The sequence below is a fragment of the Neodiprion lecontei genome, chromosome 6 (genome assembly GCF_021901455.1).
Source record: "Neodiprion lecontei isolate iyNeoLeco1 chromosome 6, iyNeoLeco1.1, whole genome shotgun sequence".
In the NCBI taxonomy this organism is placed as follows: domain Eukaryota; kingdom Metazoa; phylum Arthropoda; class Insecta; order Hymenoptera; family Diprionidae; genus Neodiprion; species Neodiprion lecontei.
In genome coordinates this window covers 31269760-31284141 of record NC_060265.1, presented here as the reverse complement: position 1 = coordinate 31284141, position 14382 = coordinate 31269760, and the positions used below count along the sequence as shown (strand labels likewise).

Here is a 14382-nt window from a genome sequence, read left to right as displayed (position 1 = left end):
AGTTTAAACAGGTGGTCAAATTCATGATGAAAGTCTACAAATTCGTAAATGTACCTATATTTGTATTATTTTTATACAAGAATCAAGTCCACCTTTCCCGGGGACGAAGAACGCTTTCGCGAAAATCCATCGAACGGAAAAGCACGCGTGACCTCTAATTAAAAACTAAGGTCGAGGTAAGTTGGATCTCTTGCAAGTATGTAGGTGAAGGTGATCAACCGATCTGACTTTTACCTACATGAGTCGCGGACCGCGTACTAACTTTGTAGATGCAGACGGTCTGCGTCTAACAGAGCTGCTTCTTCTGATCTGTTCACATTTGACACGGGTGTGCTTGGAAGTTCCTCATCAGATCCTCAACGCAGACGCATCCTTCATAGGTAAGTGATATTAGCGATGTGTTGGCGTCCCTTCGATTAATGTCAACGGCAGTTCCGCGTCGTACTTGCGTTATGGGTCCTACGAAAATCGATAGTAATCCCAGCGATGAGAGTATGAAATTAGTTATTTACCAAACTCGACGAAGGTAATGTAAATTTAATTATCACATTAACTGACGCGGGAGTTTCACGCACAACCGGAATCGGTCAGTAGTGCGCCTCTCCTCGTGTATCTAATCAGAGTTTTATTCAGAAGTCGTTATGACAGAAACTGTTGAGGGGACATAAATTTGCATCGCATGCGCGAGGCTGCGTAAAGTGTTTTTCTAATCCATCGCTTATCTGGACGTTTCGTAATGTTGCTGATGCAGAGGAGTTTTTCGAGATCGGAATTTTTAACGGAAGCTGCTGGCGTGAAAATAATCATGACCGCAGCACCGACTCCTCGAAACAACGAGGTTTTCGCCAACTATTCGCCGAGAGAGCGGGTAATCCTCCCCAACATTTTTGACAAGGAAAAGGAGAGGAAGTCCTGCGGATTTCACCTCACAAGGTCAAAGTGGGATCCTTATCCGTGGGTAGGTTTCGTGGAGCCAGACAGCATTGCACATATCGCCGGCCTGCGGTGAGTAAATCTTCCTCGTTCTATTTATACTTTATTATGCCCGATTGAGACGGAACAAGGAAGCCGGGTAGTGGGGATCTTGGATTTGAAATTGAATATGAAATATGCCACTTTATCCCTATATTGCCGGCGGGTCTGCAACCGCAAATCGTTCTACATTTCCTCGTAGACGTTACACCGTCGGTAGAAATACGCCGGTTACTACACCGTTGACGTGTTAGCAGTCTGAATAATACGCATATTATACACCCTCGCATGACAGCGTGACCGCGGACAATCTGAACAGTACCCACAAGTTACGGATATACGTCAAATGACGCACGACCGTGCGGGCTGACGTTAGAACAATTTTCAGAAGTTATTCAAAAAAGTTCTCCTCTCGTTTGCAATCCGCAGGGCCGGTGACTGTTTGCTCGAAGTTTGCGGGCAGGACGTGGTGGGACTCCGCGTCAAGGATATAGCCACCTTGATTCAAAACCGTACGAAGCAGGCCGTCGACCTCGAGATATGGCGGAGCACCGACGTGGACTGCAGCGTCGAAGAGGCGGCCGATGACGGACTTGGAAACGGCGTCGCCCTTCAGGGCCCACTTCCCGAGGTTGCCCGAAAACTAGCCAATGCTGTTTCGGGCGTCGTCCGAGCTCTCGAGTGTCCGATTTGCCTCGAGAGCGCCGCTTCCCCGGTATCCCAATGCGTCCACGGGCACATCCTCTGCGTGAGTTGCAGATCGCGGACCGATCGGTGCCCGGTTTGCCGAGTCCGGCTGGGCCAGGGCAGATGCCTCTTGGCCGACAAGGTCCACGGGACTCTGAGGGAAGCCTTCGCCCTGGGTGAGGCGGAAGTCCGACTGGGGGAAAAGTTATTCGGCAAGTCGAATCGTACGAGTGGCGGATCGAGGGACGTCCGGAACGCGAATCAACGGGGCGCAGGGGGCAGCCTTGGGACCCGCCACCTCCTGGCCAGGCTCTTCCTCAGCGTCGGAGGCAGCGTCGACAGGCTTACAGACAACAGGGCCGCTTCGGCTGAGAACTTGTCCGTTATCGTGGGAGCCGATGACCGGAAGAACGAGATCGGCGTGTCGCAGAGGCCGGCAGCGAAGCGGCTCGGAGAGCTGACCTCCGGCGATCGTGCGAAGTCCGCAAGCACCGGGGAGCTCGCCAGTGCCACTGCCGTTCGCGCCCTGAAGAACCAGCCGCCGGAATTCCCGAGCTGCTCGAACCCCGACGTGACCAACGAGCGAGTAACTCGACGCTCGGGGAGCCTCCTCAGCGTTCCGCAGACACCGACTTGGGGCGGATCGACCGAGTCAATTTCGAACACCTTCGTCCGATGTCCACTAGCGCAATCCAACGCCTGCACGGAACTCCTCACTCCCGGTTTTCTCCTCGAACATCTTGGCACTGCCCATCGGGGCCCCCAGGTTCATTTTTATGCTGGTACTGCGACGGTATCCTTACCAACACCCCTCGGACCCAACGCCATTTACGTGCTGCATCACGGGGGCGAGATTTTCTTCTTTAAGGTCAGTATGCCCGTGCCGAGTCTCCTGGATTTCAAACGAGGGGGGGGGTCCTCTGTTTGTGGTAGCCGGAAATCTGCGTGGCTAACAAGTTTGTCCCACTTCCAGGCTGCGAAACGTTGTTTAAATAGTTAGAAATATCAAATATTTACACGGCTGTTATTACCGTTATGTATCGTATTGATGCAAAGAAACTTGTAGACAACAGTATCAGCGCATCCTGTCGCATGTTCTGGTCAACAAAATACTTATGTTATTTATTGCGCGTATAGTGCGACGAAGAAGCCGCGTGGATCGTTACTGCAGTCGGAGGTGCTCGACGTTGGGATTGGAGTTTGCGAGGATGGGGAACTGACGGTACCGAAGTGAAATTACGACGGAGTGTCGCCACCTTGGAGGAAGACTTTCATCCCTTGACGGCTCAACAAATCGCCCCCTTACCCAAGGCACTCGATATCAGAACTGTGGAAATTCAACTCACGGAATCCCGTTCGGAAGAAGTGGCTCGGATGTGAACGGGTAACGCTCAAGTCCGGACACTTGATTAATTAATATGCTGCGTCTCAAGCACCGACTACAATGATACTCTGAAGAAAATGTGTACTGGAAAAAAGTCTTCCTGAACTTGGGCTGTGCGAATTTTGCAAATATACGTTATTCGCACGTAATTACGTGTGGCATCCATCCCGATAGAAAGCTAATCGATATGCAAGAATTATAATAATAACTCTGGCGTTAATATTCAACGTTCCACAAATTGTGATTGCCGTCGTGAAATCTATTTGTAAGTAATGATGTGAATACTTGAAAATAACGATCACGTGATTGAAAATTGTATCAGTAACTTTATTTTTAAACATCGGTCTTAAACTAACATTTCATATGAAAATATTCCTAATTTAGTTCACTCGCATTAATATCTGAACGTTCGAGTTCAAAATTTAAAAAAAGATCCGACTACTGGTTAAGGCACAAGTTGGTCTACTAAATAATACCCGAACATCCAAACCGTTGTAAATGGAACGCAGTTCCACGAGTTAAAAATGCAACAATAAAACTGAGCAATAGACACAAACTCATCAGATTTGATCCTGCTGAAGAATTGTCCTCTTAAAAATGAAATAAACAAAATATGTATGGTAATTCTTAACAAATAATAATCGTAATAATTAACAATATAATAATTACTGGTACGTAGAAAAGATATTGCGTAAGGTACATTTTTTGATAAATCGGAAAAGACTTTAAGCTCGAATTTTTTATTCACATAATTCTTTTAAATTTCATTTTGCCTATCAAAAGAAATATACATGAGATTTCCAAAAATTTTTTCGATCTATTCTTGACGTGCTTTTCGAAATAGTTCGCGTTCAAATTTTTCAAATGAGTACAACTCGAAAACAAAGGAATATTGAAAAAAAAAGTTTTTTAAATAAGAAAAGAATTATATCACAACATTATCACCAACTTTTCGAATTTTTTCGTGAATTTTAAGCCAAGTATCATTATGAGCCAATCACTCGTTACATTTTCATTATTTATTTAAATGCGAACTTTGTCAAGTTACTCTCAAAAAAAGTCTAGAGGCCCCAGACCTTCATTGCTGTCAATAATATTAAAAAACTCGTTAATTTTTTTTTTTTTTTTTTTGTGGTGTGTGGCCTATATAGAATTGGGAAACCTATGCATTCTCGGGATCGCGACTACGGCATTGTTGTATCCACCCTGGATATTCCTACACTGTTTTCTGCTATGTGCAGATTTGATTTGATGTTCACCTTTAAAGTCTTGCCAAATTTCAAAAATAATGCCTCATATGCGTCATCATAGAATCATTGTACATACGTGCTGTATGGAATTGATTTCCTTAGTTAGGATGCAATTATCAAATAAGGTAAAAAAATGATTGTTTCCATTTACAATCAGTATTCCTTCGATGAGGATGAAGTTTTTTTTTCTTTTTTTCTTTTTTGCGTAATTAAAACAGACAATATGATAATAATAATAAATTTTGCGTCATACCAATGCATATTATGGTAGACGTTTAATGTATTCGATTAACGGTTGTATTACCGCTGATGGTCCTCCATCGACAAGAGTCTGAGCCATGACACTTGATGTAACTTTTTTTACAGTTTCATAATTGTCACGGCCATAAATTTTAACATTGAACGAGAAAATTTCAGACTCGGTTTCGTGCTGCTGTTCTACAGGTAGCGATATATATTTTTTGCCTAACATAATTTTTCTTTTTTTTCCACCTGAAGATTCCCGCAGTTCTTTCTCCTCTTTGCCCCTGTCTCGTTTCGGGCAACTGCAAATTCGCACAAGCAGTTTGCGGCGCCCCAACACTTCTGCTCTGTCCGTCTCCAAAGTGAAAATTACTTCAGTAGGTTTTCTATTTATGCCTGTACTGCAGCTGTTTTTGCAATGAAAAGTGAAATCCATTTGAACCGAATCAGTACCGGGCTCAGGAGTTCCAAGTGGTACAAGGACTGAATAGTGCCCTGTATTGGTCTCACAATATCTCGCCCCATTATGCTTACAAGAAAGCACATGTCGCAGGTATGGGATATTCTGATCTGAAAGGGCGATATGATTGTGGCATCGAGTCACAGGATCTGACCGGTGGGTGGGCTCGCAAAAAGCCATTCCAGCCCTTACATAAAGCTGGCCGTGTGGTGGTGACCATTTGACCCATAAAGGCAGAGTTTTTTCCATCTCAATAAAAACTTTTTGCAGCTTCGCGGAGTACTGAAATAGAGAAAATTATTCATTTTTTACTAGTATTAGCCTATAGTATGACGCACCCTCTTCGTTAAGACAAATCACTCTATGAAATTTGGCGATACACCAGACAAAGAATACTTATCGCTTACATCGTTGGCAGGATTTTTAACTCTCCTCAATATTTCAACTCGTCGTCATAACATGGCAACTCACAACCTGGCGACTGAAATTCTGCCGTCCCCAAACATTATAACTAAGTTGCGCGTTGACTTTGCAGAGGTCAATTACTAAGGAGAGAAAATTACCTAAGAAAAAATTGTTTCACTAGTAATCAAGATTACTAGTCTCATTGTTTTGATTATCTTTGTCATTCTCAGCAAATAGTATCGATATTCAATAGCTTTAATATAAGAAGACAAAAAAAGCAGGTATACAATTGCACATCGTAAATGAGAATATCTACGGAGGGCCAGTGTGTTTAGAGAATTTCTCCACCACATTGTTTTATTACCAAAGATCACTAGTCTCAGGTGAAAGTCAATGAAAGCGATGAGACAGAACAGCCATAGGGATTAAATTGCGAAATTCTCGAAATTAATGTCTTTTTACATCTAGTGTAAGAACTGTATAAATGCAGATTTGGAAAATATCCCAAAGACCGGTAATCTAATATAAGTTCCCGTAAGTTTAGATAAATGATGTACTACCGTTTTACGCTCTTAAAATGCATAAATTCAACCCTGTAGTCTACATTCAACACCATGTTACTGACAATTAGACGTGTGGCGTTCAATGTTTTGGAATAGAAGGTGACGATACATTGACACAATATGCGTGCAGTGCAAATTGGTAGAATAGATCAATTATTAATTCAGGTAAAAACTTACCACCCAAGACTTGCTTCCATCTTGTTGGTTCGGCAACAATTCGAAGTTTAATTCGCCAGCAAACTCCTGGTTTGCCGGCATCTGTGCCTGCATTACAGTTTGTGTGGACAGATCATTGTGGTTCGGTAGCGTCTCTTGATAATGGCTGATGTCAAACTTCTCTTCAACAATATCGGTGTGATCAAAAGCAAAGCTGCCAGAATCAAAACTTGATTTATAATGACATATTAAACATTACTATGGACTGAAAAAGCAAGTGAAATTGATGAAAACATTGTATCCCTCTCCCAACATAAATCTACTGAACTCTTGTGTTGAGAAATAGAGTTGCAATTGGAATTAAGGTTACTGTATCATATAATAGCATCTATCTATTGAATTCGTTAACAAACATTCGATAGTTCATGAGCAAAATTTTGATATTTATCATACATGCGACAATAACTGGGATCAAAACATACTCGTGCAGGTCTTGTAGATTTATTTCATTATCGCGAAGCTCTGAAATTATGCTGTCTTCCTGTGAACTCGTCAACGTCAATAACGACAACGAACTTTCACTCGCCATTGTCTATTTTGTGTTTATATTAGCGGTGCCACTTTGCGAAACGAACAGATAAACCGAACCACGTAACAACGGGACCGTCCGAGCCGTTTGAGTTACGCCGCTACCTGCGCCATTTTGGTAACGCGGGAAACCGGTCGTTCTTTCGTAGTTTTCTTTGTCCTTAGTAGTTCCTTCCAGACTCAATATCATGACTTTGACACACAAGTACAACCAATAAATATTGTTTGAAATTACTCAGTCATGATTATTTATTTCTCAATAAATGTATAAGCTTTTAATCTGCACCCTGCGGGTAATTTCGTTAACACCAATATTTCTTGCAAATGCTTGCAAATCCGTTTGTTTTCATCTTACCGTACACATCAGTGAACCAACCGTACGAAAGAGAAAGTTGGAAAAATTTAAAGTCAGCTACTGACATCTATGCCTCCATACCGGCATTACCTCGGAAATAGCCGGTCGATATGAATTTCGACATACTGATACAAATGTTTGATCTTTATCTACTATGCAACGGATTGGAAGAAGACAGAGAAGTTAAAGATGAGATACTGACCAAATTACATTTGACACTTTCATTTATCGACCATTATTTGCGAATCGTTAGAATTACGGACTCACATAACTGGCACGAAGTGCTGCTTTCAGCTAGCTTCCTGTAACAGGATGCCCATTCAACGCTTCCGTTTGAGATCTCTCATGGTTTGGATTTAGATACGTCAACTCGACTAAATAAAGGTTCAGTAGTTCGTTCTGGGTATAAAAATCATGTTATTATTCTCGTATAAGTTATTCGTTGTGTTAACGTAGAAGTAAATCTGCAATTGCTATGACCTAAGCACCGTTCGTAGCTTGACCATTTCTGTTGTTATAAAAATGCAACGCCGGGAATACAGATCTTTCGCAACCGCAATTCGATCAAATATAAAGAAAAATCATTTCGTCATAAGGCTGTCGCAGTGTATGTTGAGTGTGCGCTGGTTTATCTAACTCGCGTGGCAATTCTTCGCCCCTAGGAAAATAATTGTGAATGTAAGTAAATATGTATTTATTTATTCAATGCGAAACTCGATTTGAAAAAAGGTTATAGCGTCTCTTGCGCGGGTTTTACAGTGCATGGTGGAACATTTTTTTCGGTGTTTTTTTTTTAACTTATATTGAATATGCAACGTGGTGAATTTAAATCAGGTAACTAAATTAATCAGATAACAGGTCTCTGCAAGATTTTGCGGGAAATGTTTCTGGAATGGCGAACTTGTGTTTATCACCGATCGCTTGTCATCGGATTTTGATACCCAACGGCCGTAGTTCGAGTGTCGTGATTGGACGGATACGTTGGTTTATTCAAAAAATTCGAGCGGGCCCGTGAATCAGCCAATTAGATCGAATATTCTTGTACCGATTGGAACATTATTTACCGCTAGATAGCGCTGCTTGTACACGCGCGCAGTCTCATATTTTATAAACAATCGACAAACGATCGACACGGTGCCATCTTGACAATTTACCGCCAATTTAACGGTCAAATCTTCGCGTGCCGCTTGTATTGTTGATGTAAGTATGATATTTCTCGAGTGAAAGAAAATGTGCAACACAGCCGAGGATATTTTTGTTTAACTTATAAATCGCACGATGAGATTTTCGCGGTGTGAGCGGTCGACTGCCGTGGCAAAGGTGTTTAGACCAACAAAATTTTTCGTTTCAGTTTTCGTTGCTGTGAACGGAACTGGGGTGTAAGCCGATTTTCCGAACCCGATTAGTACAGTTAAAATATAACATGGCTGGAATCCAGCAAGTACAACGTATTGTGTATAATTTCATTCGCTGTGTCCCGAATAATTATCGCATGTTCTCAGTAAGTGGTGATTTTTGTAACTTTCAGCAGTCAACCCATATAGTGTCATTTTAGAATACAGTGAGTGAAACCACAAGAATGTGAGTGAAGTTATTAACACGAATCATCGCAGGGATTGTGAATTATTATATTGTTCAGTGTCAGTGTAAAATTTATTCAGTGCCCTCTACAGGAATATAAAAATTATTTAGTGCTTCCCGAAGGAATATAAAACATGTTCAGTGCCCTCCGCAGGAACACACCATTTACTACACCTCTCCGACCGAAAAGATTTACTCTACATGTCGAGGATGGGCTGACTCTGCCACGATGGATATTGAGTAAGTCGCATGAATTTGAAATTTTCGTTTATCTTTAATCAACACCGTTTCAACACTTCTGTTGGTCCTTCAGTTTTATTAAATTCTTCAATCGCATATCTCACACTGGATAGTTCTATCATTAAATGACCACACATGTTCCATTCACTGATATCTAATCAATAGGTCGGAAGATTTTTGGTTTTATGGGGAGCTCGTGTGTCAGTAAAATTAAATAGTAATCGACTCATATTTAGATATAATAACAACCGGTCGGTATGAATTCCGCCCTGCCGGCATGGTCGCTAAAATCCTGATATACTACGATGACTGGTGCATAGATGTGTTAGTAGCTGCGAAACAGGATTCTCAGTTTGTAAAACCGCAACGCCTGAGTGCGCATATCCTGGTACATACCTATGCATACATATTAAAGGTTATTCATCTGCCATGATTGCCCATGATACACCATTGCATTCAGAGAGGTGATCACCTGTTCACGATATGCTACACGCAATGCCAATTCTCTACGATTACAACAAATTAAAAATGAAGTATTTGACAACGCAACTCGTCGCGTCCAATTATATTTTGTATGCGCCGAGGCGTTAGAACTGCATGTACGAACGAATCATGGAACTATTATAATACGTTGTAGGTATAGTAGTTTTTATCCCCATAGATGTTATGCATCGTCGTAAACAGAAATACGGCGGAGAAATACATTTTCGGAACTTTCCTTCAGAAGGTCAAGACCGTGTGGCACCAACTTTCAGGTACAACATAATACCAATCGCGCTCGAATTTGCTTTAATGTATGCAAAATGGGTACAAAATCGCGATGCGAACGGCGGCTTGTGATTCCCGGTGAGAATAAATGAGTCACAAGGCTTGCATAAATAATCGACGCGCCTCGGTTCCTCTGCAACCAGTCTGAAACTTCCTCGATACGTGATCTGCATCGTTCGCATTTGAATTGTTAATACCATAACTGCGTTTACACCTCGTAAAAATTTATTCATTATATTCAGGCAAATATGAGTATTGTATTTATGATTAATTTCCTATAATATTCCGTACTGTGAAATTAGGTTCGTCTCTTTTTTTTTAATGATAATTGATTAAACTTATTTTTCGCACTACGAGCGCACTTCATATTGACGGTGGATGTACAGTGTAATAAAAATTGAAGGAATTTTGAGTAAAATAAAAATGATTGTTGTAAACTCGAATACTTTGAACAATAAATTATCACAATGGCTTTTTTAAAGCAGAACATTTTTCACGGAAAAGCCGAACTACCCAGGATGACTCACACCAGCCAGCTTGGTACACTTATAATCATGCCATGAGAGAGGATAGCTTCACGTGGTCTCAAAATCACCACACTAGTTCGAATCAGGCAACAAAAATTAACGAAAATGACCAGTCCCAGTTAAAATTTTTAGAAAGTAAAAACCACACAACAAGCGTTCAGGAAACCAATGGTGTCAATTCAAGCTTACAATTAGAGAAGTCCACTAACAGACCGTACAACAAAGATGGGCATAAAATTCAAGGCCAATGTAAATATCGACACATTGGCTAACAATCCTAAACGAACATCTGAAATCAGTACGTTCACAAAAAAAGGTATAATATAAACTTGTATTTTGCTAAATCAGTCCAAGAATTTCTGCACCTTACAAACACTTCCAGAATGTGAAGAATATGGACAGGCAGTCGGTAAAAAAGTTTGGGCACTAGCTTTGGTAGGCACCGAGCACGAAGGTGTTCCACTGAACGATGGACATAGCAAGTGTGAAGGACTGCACACTCCTCTCATTGTAAGTGGTACTAAAGTTCAATCGGGGGAATTTCCACACATGGTAGCCCTTGGCTGGCCTAATGAGGGACAAGTCAATTACCTCTGTGGTGGGACACTGATCTCGGAACGTTGGGTACTAACTGCGTCTCACTGTACTCGTGGACAATCGTGAAAAAAAAAAAGAAAAAACATGAGGAAATATCTTGTCTCTTGAGCTCAGTATCAAATTATTCCTTCCAAAGGGGGAGTCCATCTGTTGTTCGCTTAGGAGCTCACAACTTAGGAAACCATGTAGAGGGCCGCATTGTCGAGATTATCAGGATACAAAGACATCCGACGTATAAGCCTCCAGCTATGTACGCAGACATAGCTCTGATAGAACTCAAAATTCCTGTTACCTTCACAGATCACATAAGACCAGCATGCCTCTATCCAAGTACGATGCTACGCCTGCACCGGCTTGGGCTACTGGATGGGGTGGAACTGAGATAGGTAAATTTACATACCTGCAAGAAACTTGTTGCCTCAACCGACATTGCATTTAATGTAATTTTTGAAGGAATCGAAATCAAATTTATAACATTACAAAATTTTACTGTTGTATAATACGATGCAACAATGAACTCGAAGTTCAGGAGAAGACAGTAACGATGCATTACTGAAGGCACGTTTAGACATTTTAGACAACGTTGCATGCGCTCTGCGCCATAATAAATCAGTAGCAGTTCCTCGTGGAATTGTACCCAGTATAGTGTGCGCTGGCGATGTAACTGGCAGTCCGATAACTGCCAAGGAGACTCAGGAGTCCCTCTACAAATTGTCCATCCACTTATTAGCTGCCTCTATCAAGTGATAGGCATCACATGCTTTGGGAAACTCTGTGCATTGCGTGACTTTCCTGGGATATACACTAGAGTTTCACATTATCTTAATTGGATAGAAAGAATAGTGTGGCCCGAGAAAATGCCAAATATATATATTATACTCAATATACTCAATTATCATAGATTTATTAAGAAAAATAGTTTGTCGACTAGATTGATAATGTACTTTATAGATTACAAATGGATGTCATTAGCACATAGCAATGTATAATTATTGTGATTGTACGAATGAAGTAGTTAAATCGACAATTGATACAACCTAAGAGCGATCGAAGCTTAGATCTGATTCGATGATGGTAACAGTAGTAATAAAAAGAATACCTCAAAAGAGAAATCCATTTCTCATAATAGTACCTACTTCAAATTCTTCGAATATTTGAACTTTATTAGTCCTCCGATAGCTACGCCAGCATTTCTAACATGCGATTGAGTATTGCACATTTCAAACTATAATAATCAAATGTAACACTCTCGCGCATTTACAATATGATATCATTATAAATTAGTAAAGCATATTTGCGAAGCAGCATAGAAAATTTTTATACACGTATATTTATTGGGTCACCAATTTTCGTAATGACGAGTAAAAATATGTAAAAATAACAACTTGGTGCGTTAATTTTGTCTGACTAAAAACTAAAACTTGGAGAACATGTAACAGTCTAAAGTTAGACTTGGACGCGAATATTTGCATCATTAAAACTTGCTGTTTTATAACTGATTTTAGCTATTGAATATTAGTCCTGTGATCTGAATGACAATACTACAAATTTTGACTAGATTATTAAGCGAATTTTAATAAAGTAGTCAAAAAACTAAATGATTATTCTCGAGTGATACAGCAATGTGATAAAACTGAGTTTGTCATGAAAGTTTTGCATCGTGAATTGAGTTCCATGTAAGGCCATCTCCGTAGGGCCCGTGTGTCGATGGGAAAAGAATGTGCCACCAACTTCTGAAACGTGAAATATGCACCACTGATCTTTACCGATAGTTGAGAAATGCAATTATTTTCATACCTTCCATTCAGCCCTAGGAATATTCTCCAATTCTCTCTAGGTCCAAAATCGTACGGGTTCTGATACACCCAACCTTTGGCTTTATACTTTTCGGACTCTGTTTTATTTATTCGAGCTTCAATGCTTGTTTCTCCCCTCGTAATTAGGCCTGAATGCCACCAGGCCAGAGCTCCTAATGCTCCAAATGTGCCCAGACTTATCATTGCGGCGTAAATTATTGCTTTTCGTTTCCAATCTTTCATTTGCGTTATGGCAGCCTGTCGGGCGATTTCATCAAGCTCTTCTTGACTCAAATGTTCCAGACTTTCCGTCTGAAAATATTTCACAGATGCATAGTTTTGTTCGATTAGCAACTTGCGATATAAATAAACAAAAATCAAAATCTGCTACTTGTATTCAAAGAAAAATATTGCAATACCAACCACTGGAATGATGAGAGAATTATTTATCCGTACAGGATGCCCTTCCAAATCAGGATCCTGTTCTGGAAAGAATTCTTGATAGGCAATCTCTACTCCAAATATCATAATGAATAAAATTCCAACAACTGTGAAGACCATGTATTGAAAGAAATGCCTGTGATTGTAGTGTCCGACGCAGTTATTCAGCCACGCTACGATTTGCTTAAGGTTATAACTGATCATTTGTTTGATTTTTTACCGTCCGAAAGACATTCAGCTAGAAGTACCTACTTGGCATAGCACAAAGTGTGAGAACGGCAAATGCCGTGCTCTCGCCACTATTTTCAAATATTTTGGCTTCGGTTATTTTTCTTGCACAAACAGTGAACAACTTGACTTGTAATATTCACTGAGAAAAGATTGAAAATTAGAAACTTTTTATTAAGGCCGTCTAAGTGCCAAACTCTGCAAAACGACGACTGAAACAAAGTAAAATGAAAAAGAAAGGTAGCAAGGATACGGCAATGATGGTCCATCTTAAGAACACATTTATTGCATACCGAGCAATGATGTGTTCTTGGTGGTTTCGGCTTGATACACTTTTTGCAAATACTGACAGCCTCTGGAATGAGTTCTCCTTTAGGAGGGTACCCGGCAGGAACAGCGACGCCCATGTAGTAGTGGAAGCTGACGTTTAGTAGTAACCAATTCCCTATTAATATCAATACTACAGTCATCGCTGGACTCTTGTCCCACCAATAGGGCAGCCCTATCCAATAGGCAATTGCGACGATGGATGCAGTCAACAAGGTCACCATTACTACGAACAACTATAGATTTTACGTCAGTCAGTGAATTATTGTGAAACTTTTCAAACAAGAGTGTGGCGTGTCGGAATGCATAAAATTTTTCACCGAACTCTTAGATTCCTTCGACAGTGACAATGATACATCGGCTGATCAAGTTGAAAGGACCTAATTAAAATACTTACCGGACCAAGCCACCCAGCGAAATTATCAACAAACCAGAACATCGGTTCCATCAGAACGTCGCATACGTAACCCCAGTCCAAAAAATGATTGTAAAATAACGACTTGACCACGATTTGAAGTCGAAACCATTTCTTTTTTACGCCTAACCTATAAATGACGAGATGTTTACTAAATGCTGAAATTATACTCAAAGTTACGGTCAATAGACTTGCCTCAAAGCTGTAGGGGCACCAGCGAAAGACCATCGTATATTCGACATTCTATACTATCCAAACGTCTTCGAATAATTGTCGAAACCGTGATCAAAACTTACAGCCGTAAACAGACCGCTTCTGACCCTAACCTTACATGCTTACAACGATCGAACAACTCCTCGACTACAAATACATGTTGCAAAAAGCCGGGAATTCAATTTG

At 40.8% G+C, this 14382-nt stretch overlaps 3 protein-coding genes and 1 pseudogene across 7 annotated transcripts; 2 read left to right on the top strand and 2 right to left on the bottom strand.

The window, feature by feature from the left end:
• The first annotated feature begins 80 nt into the window (after positions 1-80).
• On the top strand, positions 81-3553 carry LOC107225287. Its single transcript, XM_046742556.1, has 5 exons — positions 81-176; positions 270-380; positions 752-1005; positions 1402-2527; positions 2797-3553. The coding sequence occupies exons 3-5, from the start codon at positions 806-808 to the stop codon at positions 3037-3039; spliced, it is 1569 nt and encodes a 522-aa protein (XP_046598512.1). The 5' UTR covers positions 81-176; positions 270-380; positions 752-805; the 3' UTR covers positions 3040-3553.
• Positions 3350-7061, bottom strand: LOC107225289 (cellular tumor antigen p53). 2 transcript variants are annotated; one of them, XM_015665705.2, is made up of 3 exons: positions 6603-7061; positions 6142-6334; positions 3350-5278 (listed from the first exon to the last, which is right to left on the bottom strand). In XM_015665705.2, exons 1-3 carry the CDS (start codon positions 6707-6709, stop codon positions 4556-4558), a joined length of 1023 nt encoding a protein of 340 aa, XP_015521191.1. In that variant the 5' UTR covers positions 6710-7061; the 3' UTR covers positions 3350-4555. The 2 variants fall into 2 exon arrangements, 1 of the variants encoding a protein (XP_015521191.1); XR_006904829.1 differs by lacking the exon at positions 6603-7061 and adding an exon at positions 5404-5559 and having other exon boundaries at positions 5140-5278; positions 6142-6269.
• Positions 7062-10152: 3091 nt separating this feature from the next.
• LOC107225277 lies at positions 10153-11765 on the top strand (annotated as a pseudogene).
• LOC107225278 (palmitoyltransferase ZDHHC16B) lies at positions 11705-14352 on the bottom strand. Of its 4 annotated transcripts, none has more exons than XM_046742563.1 (6): positions 14179-14352; positions 13966-14113; positions 13495-13804; positions 12996-13186; positions 12574-12884; positions 11705-12506 (listed from the first exon to the last, which is right to left on the bottom strand). In XM_046742563.1, the coding sequence occupies exons 1-6, from the start codon at positions 14223-14225 to the stop codon at positions 12419-12421; spliced, it is 1095 nt and encodes a 364-aa protein (XP_046598519.1). In that variant the 5' UTR covers positions 14226-14352; the 3' UTR covers positions 11705-12418. The 4 variants fall into 4 exon arrangements, with proteins under 4 accessions (XP_046598519.1, XP_015521176.1, XP_046598520.1 ...); XM_015665690.2 differs by having other exon boundaries at positions 11705-12509; positions 14179-14349; XM_046742564.1 differs by having other exon boundaries at positions 11705-12509; positions 13966-14108; positions 14179-14343.
• Between the last annotated feature and the right edge of the window lie 30 nt (positions 14353-14382).